Source organism: Cyrtonyx montezumae, unplaced genomic scaffold (assembly GCF_038088225.1).
Source record: "Cyrtonyx montezumae isolate F1298 unplaced genomic scaffold, pur_monq_1.0 scaffold_5, whole genome shotgun sequence".
NCBI classification, from domain to species: Eukaryota; Metazoa; Chordata; class Aves; order Galliformes; family Odontophoridae; genus Cyrtonyx; species Cyrtonyx montezumae.
Genome location: NW_027072056.1, coordinates 2368127 through 2383266, shown reverse-complemented (window position 1 = coordinate 2383266; position 15140 = coordinate 2368127). Strand labels below are relative to the sequence as shown.

General features: G+C 43.6%; 1 protein-coding gene across 1 annotated transcript in view; it reads left to right on the top strand.

The window, feature by feature from the left end:
- The window catches only part of MYO7B (myosin VIIB), a 41784-nt gene that overhangs the window by 12048 nt on the left and 14596 nt on the right, over positions 1-15140 (top strand). The window contains exons 15-31 of the mRNA XM_065748135.1: positions 891-1028; positions 1934-2086; positions 2611-2709; positions 3245-3339; positions 4594-4678; positions 5651-5779; positions 6494-6601; positions 6805-6984; positions 8153-8362; positions 9152-9316; positions 9596-9676; positions 10088-10215; positions 11670-11796; positions 12799-12918; positions 13732-13905; positions 14042-14269; positions 14683-14850. Coding sequence (XP_065604207.1) covers positions 891-1028; positions 1934-2086; positions 2611-2709; positions 3245-3339; positions 4594-4678; positions 5651-5779; positions 6494-6601; positions 6805-6984; positions 8153-8362; positions 9152-9316; positions 9596-9676; positions 10088-10215; positions 11670-11796; positions 12799-12918; positions 13732-13905; positions 14042-14269; positions 14683-14850 — 2388 coding nt within the window. The remainder of the gene's footprint in view (positions 1-890; positions 1029-1933; positions 2087-2610; positions 2710-3244; positions 3340-4593; positions 4679-5650; positions 5780-6493; positions 6602-6804; positions 6985-8152; positions 8363-9151; positions 9317-9595; positions 9677-10087; positions 10216-11669; positions 11797-12798; positions 12919-13731; positions 13906-14041; positions 14270-14682; positions 14851-15140) is intronic.

Below are 15140 nucleotides of genomic sequence, written 5' to 3'. Positions count from 1 at the left end.
TGAATGAGGTACTATCAAGATCATTCAAGTAACGACAGCCATTGAGATTTAAATTTATCTGGAGTGGGAAAAACAAATAAGCAAAAAAAAAAAACACCCAAAACTAGCAATCTAACTGAACTAAAACAAACAAAAAGCTGTTCTGTGCTCTCACTGTAATTGAATAGACCCTGAAAACACAGGAGGAGCAGTTAAGACTATTGTGACAAAGTTTGGAAGAGGACAAAGGTGGAGCTGTGCTTTCAGGCAAGCTGAGGAATTCAAGAGATAATTACAGCCAAGTGCAATCCTTCTTGGTTTACACTAGTGCAGCTTGAGCAAAATTCATCCCAGAAACTGTGAGACATAAAGCACTGCGTCTGCAGGCAAAATTAAAGCAGCTCTTATGTTATTCTCCAGTAGAAATTTGCCTATCACTATTTACTTCAGTGTTAATGAGAAGGAAACCACCCTAAACGTTAAAGAGCTGTTCTGAGCCCTTAGCAGCACTAGCTAGCTATGAGCTGGCAGCAAACTGCCTGCCTGCTCTAGAGGTTGTTTTTGGGAGAGGCTGCTTCCTGCCAAACTTTCAGGCATGCATCTGTGAATAACAGCTTGGCACCCAAGCCCTACACAAGGCACAGTCTTTGTTGGAAGAGAAAGTCCTCTGTGGGCTCCTGTGGGTGGAATTTTTATCACCACAGCCAGCCCTGCTGCTAGAAGTTATGCCCAAGCAGTGATGGGTATTGGTGGGGCTGTAAGGTGCAGAAGGCAGATTTAGCTCCCTTATAGGTAAATAACATTTCCTGGTAGTCGTCTGGTACCATTACCTAGTACAAAAATGAGAAGATTTTTTAACAGGCCCTCTGACAAGGAATGATGTAGCAGACAGCATGTGCTTACTCTTCCAGGGCCTGGATACCACCAAACGGCTCTCTACTCTGGGGGGACAGTTCAAGCAATCCCTGGAAAAGCTAATGAAAATTCTTGGTCAGTGCCAGCCATACTTCATCCGCTGCATCAAACCCAATGACTACAAGAAACCACTGGTAATGATTTAACAGTATGAGGTCTTGTTTTCAGAAAACTTTGTAATGAGAAAAAGCTGTCAGTTGCTGTGTAGGATTTTCTGTCTGTTCTTCAGCCAAGAACTGGAGGACAAGCTATTCCTGCAATAGAAAGGCAGTACGATATAGCAAGGTTAATTTATAAAATCATCTGTAAATCCATCCTAGAGTGATGAGTGGCCAAAAGAGCACATGGGTGTATTCCTGGGAACAGCTGTAAAAGCCATTCTTCTAAACAGAACTGGAGAGTTTCCAGCCCCCAGCAAGGAGGCATATGAAAAAAAGTGAGATCCAACAGTGACTACACCATGAAATAGTCCGAGAGAGATGGAGGGAGCTGCGGGTGAGAGGGGTGATACAGATAAATCTGATATCACAAGAGGCTGAAATTTGTGATTGGAAAGTTTGGCAGGATCTTGGGGGATCAAAACCCAGTTCTACACTAAATCTTTGTTTGTTGTTGGTAGAGTGACTTAATCGTTTTTTAAAGCTGTGCATGTGGATTAGTAAGCCTATTTTTAATCTACCTTACAAGAAACTCACAGCAGTCATGCTGTGCTAAGTCAAAAGGATTTAAGTTTCTACTGCAGTTACTTGCACCTGCAAAACAACATGATTGTTCACCTGAAATTACAGTTATAGAATTGAAGATGGTTGCTAAAGCCAGTCAGAAATTGATGGACTGTTTCTGCTGCCAAACAGAAATGTGAAGACCCTTTAAAGTGGCACGTCTGTGCCCATAATTAATTAATCTAGGACACTGAAATGAGAAGTGCAATTAAGAAAAGCACTGTAGTCCATTTTGCAGCTCTCTGAGGTCACAGGTTAATGGGTGTGTTCTGCATACGCAGCTTCTTCCTGTGCTCTTTGTCTGCTTTCTTTTCCAGTTGTTTGACCGGGAGCTGTGTATCAAACAGCTGAGATATTCAGGGATGATGGAGACCATTCGGATCAGGAAGGCCGGGTACCCGGTTCGCTACACCTTTGAGGAGTTCTTTGAGAGATACAGAGTTCTCCTGCCGTGGTCTGCTCTAGAACCGGTGTGTGAGCACAAGCTTGGTTTGAGCAAGTCTAACCTTTCCTGATGAGGTGTTAGGTCTTTCCCACTGGATAAAATTCTTAGCTTACTGCTGGCACAACTGTCATTTCCTGCTGTCATCGCAGGAACTGTAGCTAAATACTGAGATCCTCACTTGGACCTTAGCTGAAAGTAGATTGCTTTTAGGTCCAGCTATCCTGGCCTTGCTCCACATAGACAATCCATGCAGGTTGGCATTACTATTGCCCTCAATTTGTTTTTGTGCAGTCATACACTTCTGAGGTCGTCATAACCTTTTTCCTGTCACTTTAACTTCGGAGTGTTTCACCGAGCACCAAATGTTCCTCCTTTTCTCGACCATTTGAGCTGAACGCTTTCATTCATTATCCCATCCACACAGAGGTCTATCAGACCTCATCTGTTTGCATCCTTTGCTCTTTGAAATGTGGGGCCATAGGTTCCTTACGTGGTACAGCCATTCTGTTTTCAAACAAGCCCTAACATAATGATGCTTTTGCACATCAGCTGAAGAATGATGCTCGACAGTGCTGTATCAGAATCTCCGAAGCAATACTGGGCAAAGATGAAAGCTGGCAGGCTGGAAAGACCAAGATTTTCCTTAAAGTAAGTAAAGAAACTTAGTGCCTCTTCTGAAGAACAGAACAGTTCACCATAAAGCTTGATTTGTCAGCACAGGAGGGATGACCCAGAAGGACTGAGTTTGCTTAAAGGCCTCTTTTGAAACTCAGACTGGATCTGAGACAGTGTAATTCAATGGGCACAGGCTTAGTGTAGGAAGGGGCTGATCCTTTTCCTGTTCTCCAGTGATGTAGCTGAAACAGCAGAGTGCAATGCATTGGACTGTGCTTAAGCCCAGAGAGTAAAAAATAACTGGATACCAACACATTGTCACAGGGAACTTCCTTGCTCTAAGCAAGGTAAAACCAGCCCTTCTTTAGGCAGAGTCTGTGCTTGTTCATTGCTATGACAAGACATGGCATGGCCTGGTGGCACACACTCCTTCTACTGCAGATTGTACATTTGAATCCCAGCCTCCACTACGGCATGCTGATTCTGAGCCTCTTTCAGACCTTGTGTCCAGTTTTCTGAAGTTGTGGGGATGTTTGTTCAGCTGTATGTCAATATTTTCTTCTAACAGGATCATCATGATACAGTACTGGAGTTGGAACGGCAAAAGATACTCACAGATAAGGTTCTTCTTATCCAGAGGGTGATGAGAGGATTCAAGGACAGGTCAGTGATGTTACACATGGGAATTTGGTTTGGTTTGCAGCTCTGATCTTTGTACTGTTCTTTAACATCCTCGCTGAAACATTTCTGATTGTGAAATGCATAAATCCTACCTTACAATAGCCCCAGATTCTATGCTCATCGTGTAACAGTGCATCTATGCGAGTTTTGCACAAAGATTTGTTCCACCTCAGTTTATAATAATTATGAATATTTGATATGAATAAATAAGAATAATTGAAATGCAGGATTGCTGCACATGCAGCTGAGAGAAGGAAGATTTGCACTTAGTATTCACAGCAAACAGCACAGATGCCTTTCCAGGTATCTGAAAAACAGGAAGTTGTGTGGAATATGTTCTTTTCAGAGCTACAAGGACTTTTTTTAGGATACTCCTTTAATATGAGACAGAAAAAAAATAGTAAAGATAGAAAACGAACTAGTCGTCCACCTTGAAAAAGATGCACAACTCGTTTAGTTTGAAATATCTTCCAAAGTGACATTTAGTCACTGCCAAGGAAATAGTTGTCCTCAAAAAATGCTTTACGTCACGATCTGTACTTATTAATTTTGTATCACCCAATCAGAACCATAATATAAGACTAACTCCTGCTTTGGTTTAAAAATGTTCCTAACAGTGGAGGAGCAGTTGCTATGGGTATTTTTGCAGCTTCAAGGTCAAACTCAGATGTAGAGGTAGATGAGTAATACTTCTGTCTCATCCTTTCTACTTGCAAATGAGTAACAAAACAAATATGAATGCTCTCACTTTGAGGGCTCAACTGATTCGTGGTGCTGCTTCAGCTGCTGAGCTCACGTGAGATTCCCCAGGGCTGTGTTATAGAAGAGATCCAATGAAACAGCCTCTTCTCACACCTCCATCAGTCTGGAGAAGGTATAAGCAGACAAAATGCTTTCAAGTGAGAATAATTTCATTGCATGTGGAATAAAAGTATCTGAACAGACTAATCTCTGTACTGCATCATAATACTTTTCTTGTGCTACTCAGAAGCAGGAGGAACAGCTCTTGCTGAGCTTCTGACTTGCCCTGGCAAGATGTCTACTGCATAGCTACATAGCTAGTTAGGATAGCATTAGTTTTCCTGACTCTAGTATTCCTATTCAGCAGTGATGGCTGAGATCAGACTGAAGAAATCCCATAAACAGAAAAAAACCACCACCCTTATTCTTTATTCTTACCACATGAAGCAGCAGAGATAACCTATTGCTTCTCACCTCACCCGTCTGTTTGCATAGGAAGCAGTTTTTGAATCAGAGGAAGTCTGCTGTAGCTATCCAGGCAGCTTGGCGAGGCTACTGCTGCCGGAGGGAGTTCAGAATGGTAAGAAGAGAGTGTGTATGTATCTTTATGTGTGTGTGTGTGTATTTATATACTATGCCTTGCTAGGCTGAGGGGAGGATTGAGAATTACAGTATTCACAAATTAAGAGGGGAGAAGCAAAATGGCAGGGTATAAGGAAGGGATTTGTTGGGTCCAAGGAGGACTCTGGGGCATATCATGGCTTGGTGAGCCAATGACATTTCTGCTTACTGGTGAAATAGTAACCCAGCTAACCTCTGGCAGGCCTGGTTCCTGCACCCTGGATCCCAGTGCTCCCACACTCCTGTTCCAAGGCTGGCATTTGTGCATCACTGACAAGCTGTGATCATAGGGTCTTCACAACTGTTAAAGCAAAAGTGGGACTCTGTAACGGAAAATAACAGCAAATCAATCTCTCTTATTTTTTATTTTTATTTCTAATAATGGATGAATTTGCATAGATCGTGATTTTTGTGGGTGAAAAGAGCTGGAACATATTGATTGTGTTCATGTTTTTATGGGAGTAATTGTTAACACATCAGAACCTCCCATTCGTGAAGGACAAGAGGAGAAACTGCCAGTTTCAGTCAGGAACATTTTCTGTTTTGCATCAGTGACACAATTCCTATCTGAAGAGCCACAGCGTTGCCCTGCACTCAGCCCCATCTTTCTCTGACTCCATCTCTCCCAAGGTTATGCCCTGTTTGTTTGTCTGTTTCCCATTCACTTGGTTTGATTTCTGCTCTCTTCTTTCCCTTGTCATCATCTCAGGCTAATCCCTAGAATGGGTCCTCAAAAGAACTCTTTCTGGTACGATTTTAAAGGCCTATCACTGGGCAGAAATCGAAGTATTCCCTCAGATGCCAGTACCCTGTTAACCTCTTCCATTGTCTTTCTCCAACCACTGAATTTTGTTGCCTTCTGCTCATCTCACTGAACCCAAGACTCTTGATTGAATCATGATCACTTGTTTGTTTTCTCCACCTCCTACAGATCATGCTGGGCTTTGGGCGCCTGCAGGCCCTCTACCGGAGCCGGCAGCTTGCTAAGCAGTATGAAACAGCCCGGGCACACATCATCAGATTTCAAGCTGCATGCCGTGGTTATTTAATACGTCAAAAGGTAGCAGCACAGATGAAAGCTGTTTGTGTTATATGCAGGCACATGCAAGGGGCATGTTTGCTTTCCAGATGTTACAGAGGATGAAGAGGGAGGTACACGTATCTGTCCAGATATCTTTTAAACATGATTCTGTTTCTGTGAGGTTCTGAGGCGTAATGACCAGCAACTGTTGCCGTAGCATAGCACCAGATGTGGATATTTAATTTGGAACGTTTTATTTTGAGGTACAAAAGTAGGTATGATCTTATTTACACGTTCTTTCAATGTTCATTTCCATGGATCAGAACTTCAGTGACAGAGCAGAAATGGTTTTGACAGAAGGGAGGATAAAATATGTGTATGCTATATTAGTCATTCCTGTAAGGGAAGATTAATTTCTACTGCAAGGCCTGATAATGTCACTTAGAGATACATCCAAGAGGGAGTCCTGATGTATTATATATTGTATGCACTGCCAGGTTAAAATCCTGCACTTACTACCTTGGCTCTCCATTGGTATGGGAACCCTTGTTGTGGTTTCCTGTCTGTGTTATATACAAACAAGACAAAGCCACTTTGCAGATGTCTGCCTGTGGCCCACTCCCTAAGATAACAAATCTAAGAGTGAATTGTCCCTGTTGGGATAAAACCCTGGTGAAGACAGTTTGCTAATGGTGTAAAGGAACCAGCTCAGCAGTTTTGGAAGCAGTAACAGAATGGTTCTGTTCCCTGCAGAACAAGGTCAAGCTGGAAGCAAGGAATATCCGCTTGGAAGAAGAGAAACGTCTCATTACTGTCCTTGGCCCAGTGAAAGCAAGGGAAGAAGCTATGAAGTTAGAAAAGGTAGGTGTGTCAGCTGAGGAATACTGAACATAATTTGCTTTTCCTGTATAATCACTAAGTGATGCAGTTCTTGAACATTATTAGTAGTAGTCCAACCATTTGCTGTAGGAGCAAAGCACTCTGTAATTGCCTTTTATCTTCACACCCATTTCTTTTAGCAGAATAATGTTCCAATCATGCTTAATGAATTTCTCTGTTTAAAGGAACACCTAGCTACTCTGAAAGAAGAGGAGGAGGAAGAAAGACAAAGGATGAATGATAATCTTGTTGACAGACACATGAATTATGATGTTATCAGTGACCAGGAGATGGTGGACAAAATTTTTGGGTTTTTACCTTCTATGATTGGTGGCCAAGAAGGACAGGCTCCTCTGGGCTTTGAGGTATGGTTGTCACATTCATGCAAAACTAACAAATCAGTTAGAATTCAATCAGTGGTCAGTTCTGTCTACTGAACTTCTGTACAGTGAAAGACACTCAAATTAGTCATCCAGACCATCTCTGGGAACTGCTTTCAGAGGTCAGTTCCCAAAAGGTTTTGGTCAGCTGCCATTGAGGGACTATGCCTCATCCAAAACTGCTTCACATTTGTTTCTTTATCCCAGTAGACCCCCACCAAATAATGTCATTCTGTCCATTTTGGAACCAGACACATGATCTGCTGCTAGTGCTCTCGGTGATTTTCAAGCTGGCACAATCTGGAAATTCATGACCTAAGTTATCTCATGTTCTGCAAAGCAAAATTTGACCTATACTAGTCCTGACAGCTGTACAGTAGGCAGGACATATACTATTGTTATGGTTTTCCGACCTATGGCCAAGCAAGACCAAAAAAAAAAAAAGAAAAAATAGGAAAGAAAAAGTACATAAAATATTAGATAAGAGAGAAAGAAAACGTGCTTCTTACTGTAGAATGACAGAATGGCTTAGGTTGGAAGGGACCTTAAAGACCATCTAGTTCCAACCCCCCTGCCGTGGGGCTGGGGGCCCCATCCAACCTGCCCTTGAGCACCTCAGGGCTTGAGGTTTCCAGTTTCTCTGGGCAGCCTGTGCTAGGGCCTCACCATCTTCTGCGTAAAAAATTTCCTCTAACATCTAATTTAAATCTCCTCTCTTTTAGTTTAAAACCATTCCCCTTGTCCTGGCACTATCTGCACACCTAAAAAGTCAGTCTTCCTCCCTTTTAAGTACTGGAAGGCTGCAATGAGGTCTCCCCAGAACCTTCTCTTCTCCAGGCTGAACAAACCCAGCCCTCTCACCCTGTCTTCATAGGAGAGGTGCTCCTCCTTTTGATGATATTCATGGCCCTCTGCTGGACCAGTTCCAACAGCTCTGCATCCCTCCTGCACTGAGGGCCCCAGGCCTGGACACAGGGCCTCATAAGGGCATAGCAGAGGCAACAGTCCCCTCCCTCTCCCTGCTGCCACCCCTCTGTTGGTACAGCCCAAGGTACAGTTGGCTTTCCGGGCTGCAAGTGCACTCTGCTGGCTCATGTCCAGTTTTTTGTCCACCAGAACCCCCAAGTCCTTTTCTTCCTTGTGTTCTGCACAGGATTTGGAAACAAAGCCCAGCAAGCTGGAAGAGGTGGACCTGGACATGATTCCCATGAGCGTGGAGCTAGAGGAGGAAGCAGACGGCTTGGAAGACTACACCTTCCCGAAGTTTGCAGCTACTTATTTCCAGGGGTCATCTACACATACACACATCCGGAAACCACTGCGGCACCCATTACTCTACCATGATGACAAGGACAACGTCCTGGTATCTTGCTCCTTCTTGTTGATGAACCTGCTCCCTTCACCTCAGGCACAGCCCTAGGAGCCAGAGTCTTCAGAGCCAAACAGATACTCCTAATCACTTGTATGAAAGCAGTCGTTCCTGTCAGCATTTTGTGGTGCTTTTTTAAGCAGGCATTTCACACAGATGCCTGCCTAGCACTCTTTGGTCACCATTAGTCTGATGACGAGGGTGCTTCATCTGGTACTGTTTGGGGCCAAAAGTGGACTGGAGAGAGGAAGCATCAGAGCTCACCTCCCTACTCCTGTGAGGGTTGCTGCTTTGTGAGCTAGGACAGAAGTGGACAGGAGACCTGGGCCTCCAGGTTTTCCTGTTGAATCACACGGGGGTGAAGAAGGGGAGTTGTGCTTGATGCTAAGCAGCCTTGTAGAATGCTGCAAAAAAACTTTGCTGTTATTTGGCTTACTAGTTCTGGGTGTCAGGGCTCCTGGAAGAGCTTGCGGCACTGCTTCTCTGTCCAGGTGGGTAAATGCAGAGTGCAGTTCAGTGACAGTTTGAGAGAAAGAGAGCACTAAGACCACAGAGCATATCTGATATTCCCACTAGAGCTACACCCTCTTCCTGAGAGTGTTATGAATGTTGCTCACATGGCTGGACAAGAAAGTGAACTTTGGGTGTGAATGGCAGGAGGAGACAGGGATTAACAGCTTGAACTGGGTGAAAGAAGAAAACACTCTCATCTAAACAGAAAGAAATAGCATGTGGCCCTTTTGTGCACTTGGCAGTGTCTGACTACGCTTCCTGTCTCTGCAGGCTTCTCTAGTTGTGTGGGTTATCATCCTGAGATTCATGGGGGACCTGCCAGAGCCAACAATGTTTGCCAAGAATGTCACCAAGAGCGGTTCTATGATGACACAGATATATGACACACTTGGCAGAAAAAACCAAGTCCAGTTCAAGAATGACAGCCCAGATATGGTGAGATGATCAGGCTGTGTTTGTATTTTCATATGCTTTCCCTGATTTCTGTGCTCTTCAACTGAGAATGAGAAAAGCTGAGGAACCTTTGCATGCTGCTGTACTTGAAACTGCAGAATTGCAAAAGGGAGTGGGGTCAGTCCCAGGAGGACAACACAGCCCCTTCTGGCCAGAGGGGACAAAACAAGAACATCTCCGTTTGACCATCTTTCCCTTCCTTCATGAATAGTTCTTGCTATGCATTCAATTAATTTACCATAATGGTAATATTTGTTGTAGAGAGAAAGCAAAAAGGATAACAAGATTTCCAAGAGCATCTCTTCCCTGAAGCTGAAACGGTCCTCCAAGTTGACAGGGAAGGTAAGAAGAGGAAGTGAAGGGCTCTTAAGCCTCTTTTTCTGGACCCCTGTTCCATGTGCACTAATATCACTCAGTCTCTGACAGATTCACTTAAACCCTTACTGCTGATGAGGGTGAACAGTTTATGACTGAGAATTGCTGATATTACAGAACAGTTTGCCCAAAGCCCTGATCAAGAACCACCATGTACTTAGAGCTGTACCAAAAAGTTTTCCTAGCCAGTAATAGTAATGCTGTAACACTTCATTTTCTGAGTTACGTTGCGTGGGGAGCATGGTCTGTTCCTAACTACCATTGCATTTAGCAAGAAGAGTTTGAGACAGAAAGACTGAGAAGGAATGTCTCAGGACAGCTTCCTGGTAAGAGGGAAAGTTTCTGGAGTACTCAGGAGGTCTGATTGGTTTCTTTCAGGTGACAGATCAGCTGAAAAGTGGGGAAGAGGGTTTCCACGAGGACAGCTCAATCTCTGAGAGACCTATGTCCAACCTAGAAAAAGTGCACTTCATTATTGGCAATGCAATTCTGCGCCCTGCCATCAGGTAGGAAACCTGCACATCCTTTTTATACACCCATGCATCAGGGAAATCCCCCTTCCTAAACCTATGGGGCACTTTTCTAGTGCTGGAAATGTCACCTTTTATCTCTGGAGATTCCTAACTGAAAGTTCAAACCAATAGCTGAGACCACAGGCCAAATACCACTTACAGCTCTTCAGAGGATGGTTCATCTTTACCTGAGGAGAATGATTCCCTTACTGCCTTTTCTGGTACCTTCAACTCATAGCTCAGCTGCCTCCACATATGGCTTTCTGCATTTCCCACAAGTATGCAGTGGGACAAAGCTCAGGGCTTTAACCCAAAAATACATTAAAATGGAACACAGCCCTGTTATGAGGGATTAGAAATCCCAAGAGACAGTGAGAAAAATTAGATTTATGTTCACTACATGTAGGAGAGAGGTTCATGACTCCAGTTTCCCAATAGCTTGTGTTTGAGCCTTCAAGCAGTGTACCCTAACCAGACTACTGAAGGACTGGCCTGCTGGGTATCTCAGCTGCTACAGGAGGAAATCCTGCTTGCAAGCAGTGTGAGGCTGGGGATTAGCCCAAGTGTGGTGTGAGTATGAGAGAGTGTGGTTGTTTCAGACCTGCACCCTGTGAATTCTCTCCTCCATTTCAGTTTGTTTTAGCCTATGCAACTCACTTCTGTAACAACGCCTATAGGCACAAGGCCCTGCCTTAGTCTCAGTCCTGGGCTACATCCCTCTCCACGTAATTGGTGTCAGTCAGAATGCTCCCAGATCCTCATCTGGCAGAAATCACCTTCTATCAATATATCAGAAAGACCACAAGTTATGTATTTGTTTCCACATCTGCTTTTCATCATAGGCTTTACCTGGGAGCAAAAACTTCATCCACCTTGTGTCTTCCCACATCATACGTATCAAATGCATAGTCCAGGAAAACTTAGGAGGAGTTTAAGCAGTGGTTTTCTTTGCATGCAGCTTTCTGAATCCATTTCCAATGTCCTCGCTGCAGGCAGCTTGCATTTCAGAAGCTCACTCTGAAGCACCATGTCTGAGGCCTCTTTCCACTGTTTCCTCAGTTTCCTAAAAATACAAAATGAAGCAGTGCTTCCCCTCCTCCTTATCCCCAAACCCACAGACAGAAGCCACGAGACAAGAGAGCTTAGAGCAAGCTTCACATGTGGGAGACAAGAACTGTTATCCCCACCCAGCTTCCTGGCTTGTCACAGCAGGAATTCCAGCACGGGAACTGAACTTGAGCTGGTTGAGTAACAAGGGGTGGCAGAGGGCACTAGGTTTACTTTGAGCCCTTTCCTAACAAAGCAAGTTATTTCCTGTTGTACACTACAGGTGGTATCGTAGTTAATGTGGCTAAATCTAGCTCACATCTACTTCTTTCCATCAAGCTTGAAATAGAAATATCTATTTCTATTATCATTATCTTTTGCTTTCACGTGTTTTATTACAGAGATGAGATCTATTGCCAGATTTGCAAACAACTCACTGAAAACAGCAGCAGGAGCAGCTATGCTCGAGGCTGGATACTGCTGTCACTTTGCCTTGGTTGTTTTCCCCCTTCGGACACATTTGTGAAGGTACTCTGTTCACCTTTCCTTTCCTACAGCAGCTCATATGCCTCAGCTGACCTGATTTCTTTTGTACTGCAATGGTTTAACACCAATAGCCATGTAAAACATCTGGCTGCCACAGCAGCTGGTGCTGTGATTTCAGCAGGAAGGGTCTCATCTCATATGCTTATATTGTAATTTAAAGAAATAATTGCTGTAGTCACCTTATTTTTCATGACTTGCCATGCAAGTTAGATACTGTAGTTGGTACAGCTCTCATTTGGGACTGTTAAGAATCTAGCAATGTTATCCTCTCCACTCCTGCCTTTCCAACACTTTCATTAGTTACAAATCTAATGATTAAGCATACTCAGGAGTTCAGTGTAGAATAACCCCCCATATTTTGTCAGTTCTTACCCTGTATCTCCAAGCCCTATAAAACTAAAGAGATTTGGATTTGGGCTCTTTAATATATTTTTAATACCTTAATTTCTAAATTTAGATGGATAAATCCACCTCACCACAGAAGAACAAACTGTGGATCCAGACTGACATCAGCCTCTGAAGTGCACAGCATCCATAGTTATCCCCGAATCTTTATTTATTTCATACCCTTGCTCAAATGATTAACCATAAATGCTGCCAAGGGGCCACAACTTGCAACAGATCAGACACAAATCAAAGATATATTTCAACACCAGTGTTTAACCAAAGTGTGGACTGTGCATAATTCATGGAAGACTTGACTTCCTCCAGTTTTTTTCTAAATCAATACCTTCAGGAATACTTTTAATCATAAAAATAGCCAGGTGACTGACCCACGACTGCACTAAATACAGATCAGATATGTAAATACAAGTCCATGCTTATATCACATCATCCAAGATATCTAAGCCATCCAAACTTCAAAAGCTCAGTTTCTCCAGTCTTTCTTTTCCACAAATCATTCTAAGCTAGTCAGTTAGCTAACAAAGGTTTCTAGTGTTTTATTTATGTTTCCTAATTCATTCTCATGCTCTGTGCATACAGTACCTACTGAATTTCATCCACAGTGGACCCTCAGGCTATGCACCATATTGTGCAGAACGTCTCAGACGTACCTATGTCAATGGAGCAAGGACTGAACCTCCAAGCTGGCTGGAACTTCAGGTAACTTCTCTTTTTGCTTAATTATATTGATCTGTGCCATTTTATGCTGGATTGCATTTAGTGACCTATGCTATCAGATCTTCCTAAGTCCAATCATGGAAGCCAATTGTGTGTGGGATTTGAAGATAGCTTCCTTAGCCTGTGTCGCTATTTAGATACAGCTCTTCTGGCTGTTCCCTTAACCTAAACCCCTTAGTTAGAGTTAGAGCTGCAGCACACGGTTTGCAGTGAGATACCTCCACACACTCAGGAGCTCCAGGCCAGAATGATCTACTGCTGGAAACTCTACACACCATTTTGGAAGGAACTGAGCAGAGCTCATGCTTTTGAAATGGAGAGAGGATGTGTAAATGATAGCTAGAGCTACATTGCTCTGCCCCTTCCTTTAAATGTCAGCCTTGGTACTCGTAATTAGAAGTCATGTATACTGTAAACAAAGATCTCAGTTCTATTCCTTCTTAAATCTGAGTAACCCCACTGCCTACCATGCATCCTCCTGGGCAAAATGCTTGCTGCAGCCCATCTCTCTGCTGATGCACAAGAGCCTACACCCAAAAGTCAGCATGCTAAAAAGGCCACTATCACAAACTGATCAGCTCCCTGATACTGGATTCCAGCACTGCTCCAGGGACATCATTTATTCTTAAGATTTGCTATACTTGGAAGAAACTGCGTGAGCTTTGGAGGTTCACTTTGTTGACTAGGGTGAAAGTATAGAGTGTGGAGCTCCTAAATCTAAGGGCCTTCTTCAGTTTTTAAGAAAAGTAAGAGTTTGTCCACAATTTGTTTCTCTCATTTACCTCTGATTTACAGGCAACAAAGCAGAAGAAACCCATTATGTTTAATGTCACCCTGATGAATGGCCAGAGCATCACTGTCCCTGCAGACTCTGCTTCCATTGCCAAAGAGATCTGTCAGTTCATAGCAGATAAAACCAAACTGAAGGATATCTTTGGTTTTTCACTCTACATTGCTGTGTTTGATAAGGTAAGGCGTAGAAAAATAGAACTGAGGCTGTCTTCTCTTTCTGTATATGTGTTGGGAGATTGGGAGCTTAGGCTTTGCTGTCCTTCCCCAGATGCAACGCAGGCATGCCAGTAAATGCAGTGTCCCTTTGTTCCAGGTGTGGTCTCTAGGTGGAGGACGAGATCACGTCCTAGATGCCATCTCTCAGTGTGAGCAGCTAGTGAAGGAGCGGGGCACACATGAACGGCACGCGCCCTGGAGGCTTTACTTTCGGAAGGAAATTTTCACCCCATGGCACAACTCTCAGGAGGATCCCATCAGCACTGATCTCATTTACCACCAGGTCATTCGTGGGATCCGGTTTGGGGAGTACCGCTGTGAGAAGGTGCGTCTCCTTATGCATCCTCCTAAAGAGAGTAAACTAAATGAACACGTCCTGTGCATTTAAAAGCAAGAGGATGAACGAGGTTACTAGTGGTTGTGAGCAACTCTTCCCTTCTTATGGACAATTTCATTCCAGGTGACTTTGCCAGCTGACACACAGCCAGTTGTCTTAGTTTTCAGACCATGTGACAGCTGGAGGCATGTTGCAGCGGGGTAGTTTGGGTCTCATTTAAATGTCTTCACTAATAATCTCTTCGATGCTATGACTCTGTGAAGTTCCTCCTTCCTTATGCTGGATGGCTGTCAAGAGTTGTCCAGAAAAAAAAAATGGAGGGAACTGCCTTCAAGGTTGAACAAGATTTGCTGGACTCTGTGACATCTGTCTATCCCTCTTTAATGGCTTAATTGTTTCAGGAGGAGGATTTGGTGGAGATAGGTGCAAAGTATTGTTACATCCAGTTTGGAGATTCTATCCACAATGAACTTGTGCAGAAAGTGCTCCATGACTGCATCCCAGTGAAGCAGCTGAAGTCCAAACCCCTGGAGAAGTGGGTGAGCCTTATAACCTACGCACACGCAAAGGTAAGAGATTTGTCTGGCACTGCCAGGTAACCAGACTCTAACACCAGCTTCTGCTTCTTTCACTGTTTCCATTTATGAATTGTCTGTTGATATTTATGAATTGTCTGTTGAGGGAGGAAGGAAAAACATCTTAGATTGCGTATCCCAAATATTTAGAAATGGGAGGGAGAACTTTTCCACTCACAGTTCCATACAGGGCTCAACAGTGAGCCAGAATGAACCAAGTATATTTAAATCTCTGAATAGAGTCTCTTTTAATGGAGTCAAGATGGCATGGGATGAAGTAGCCT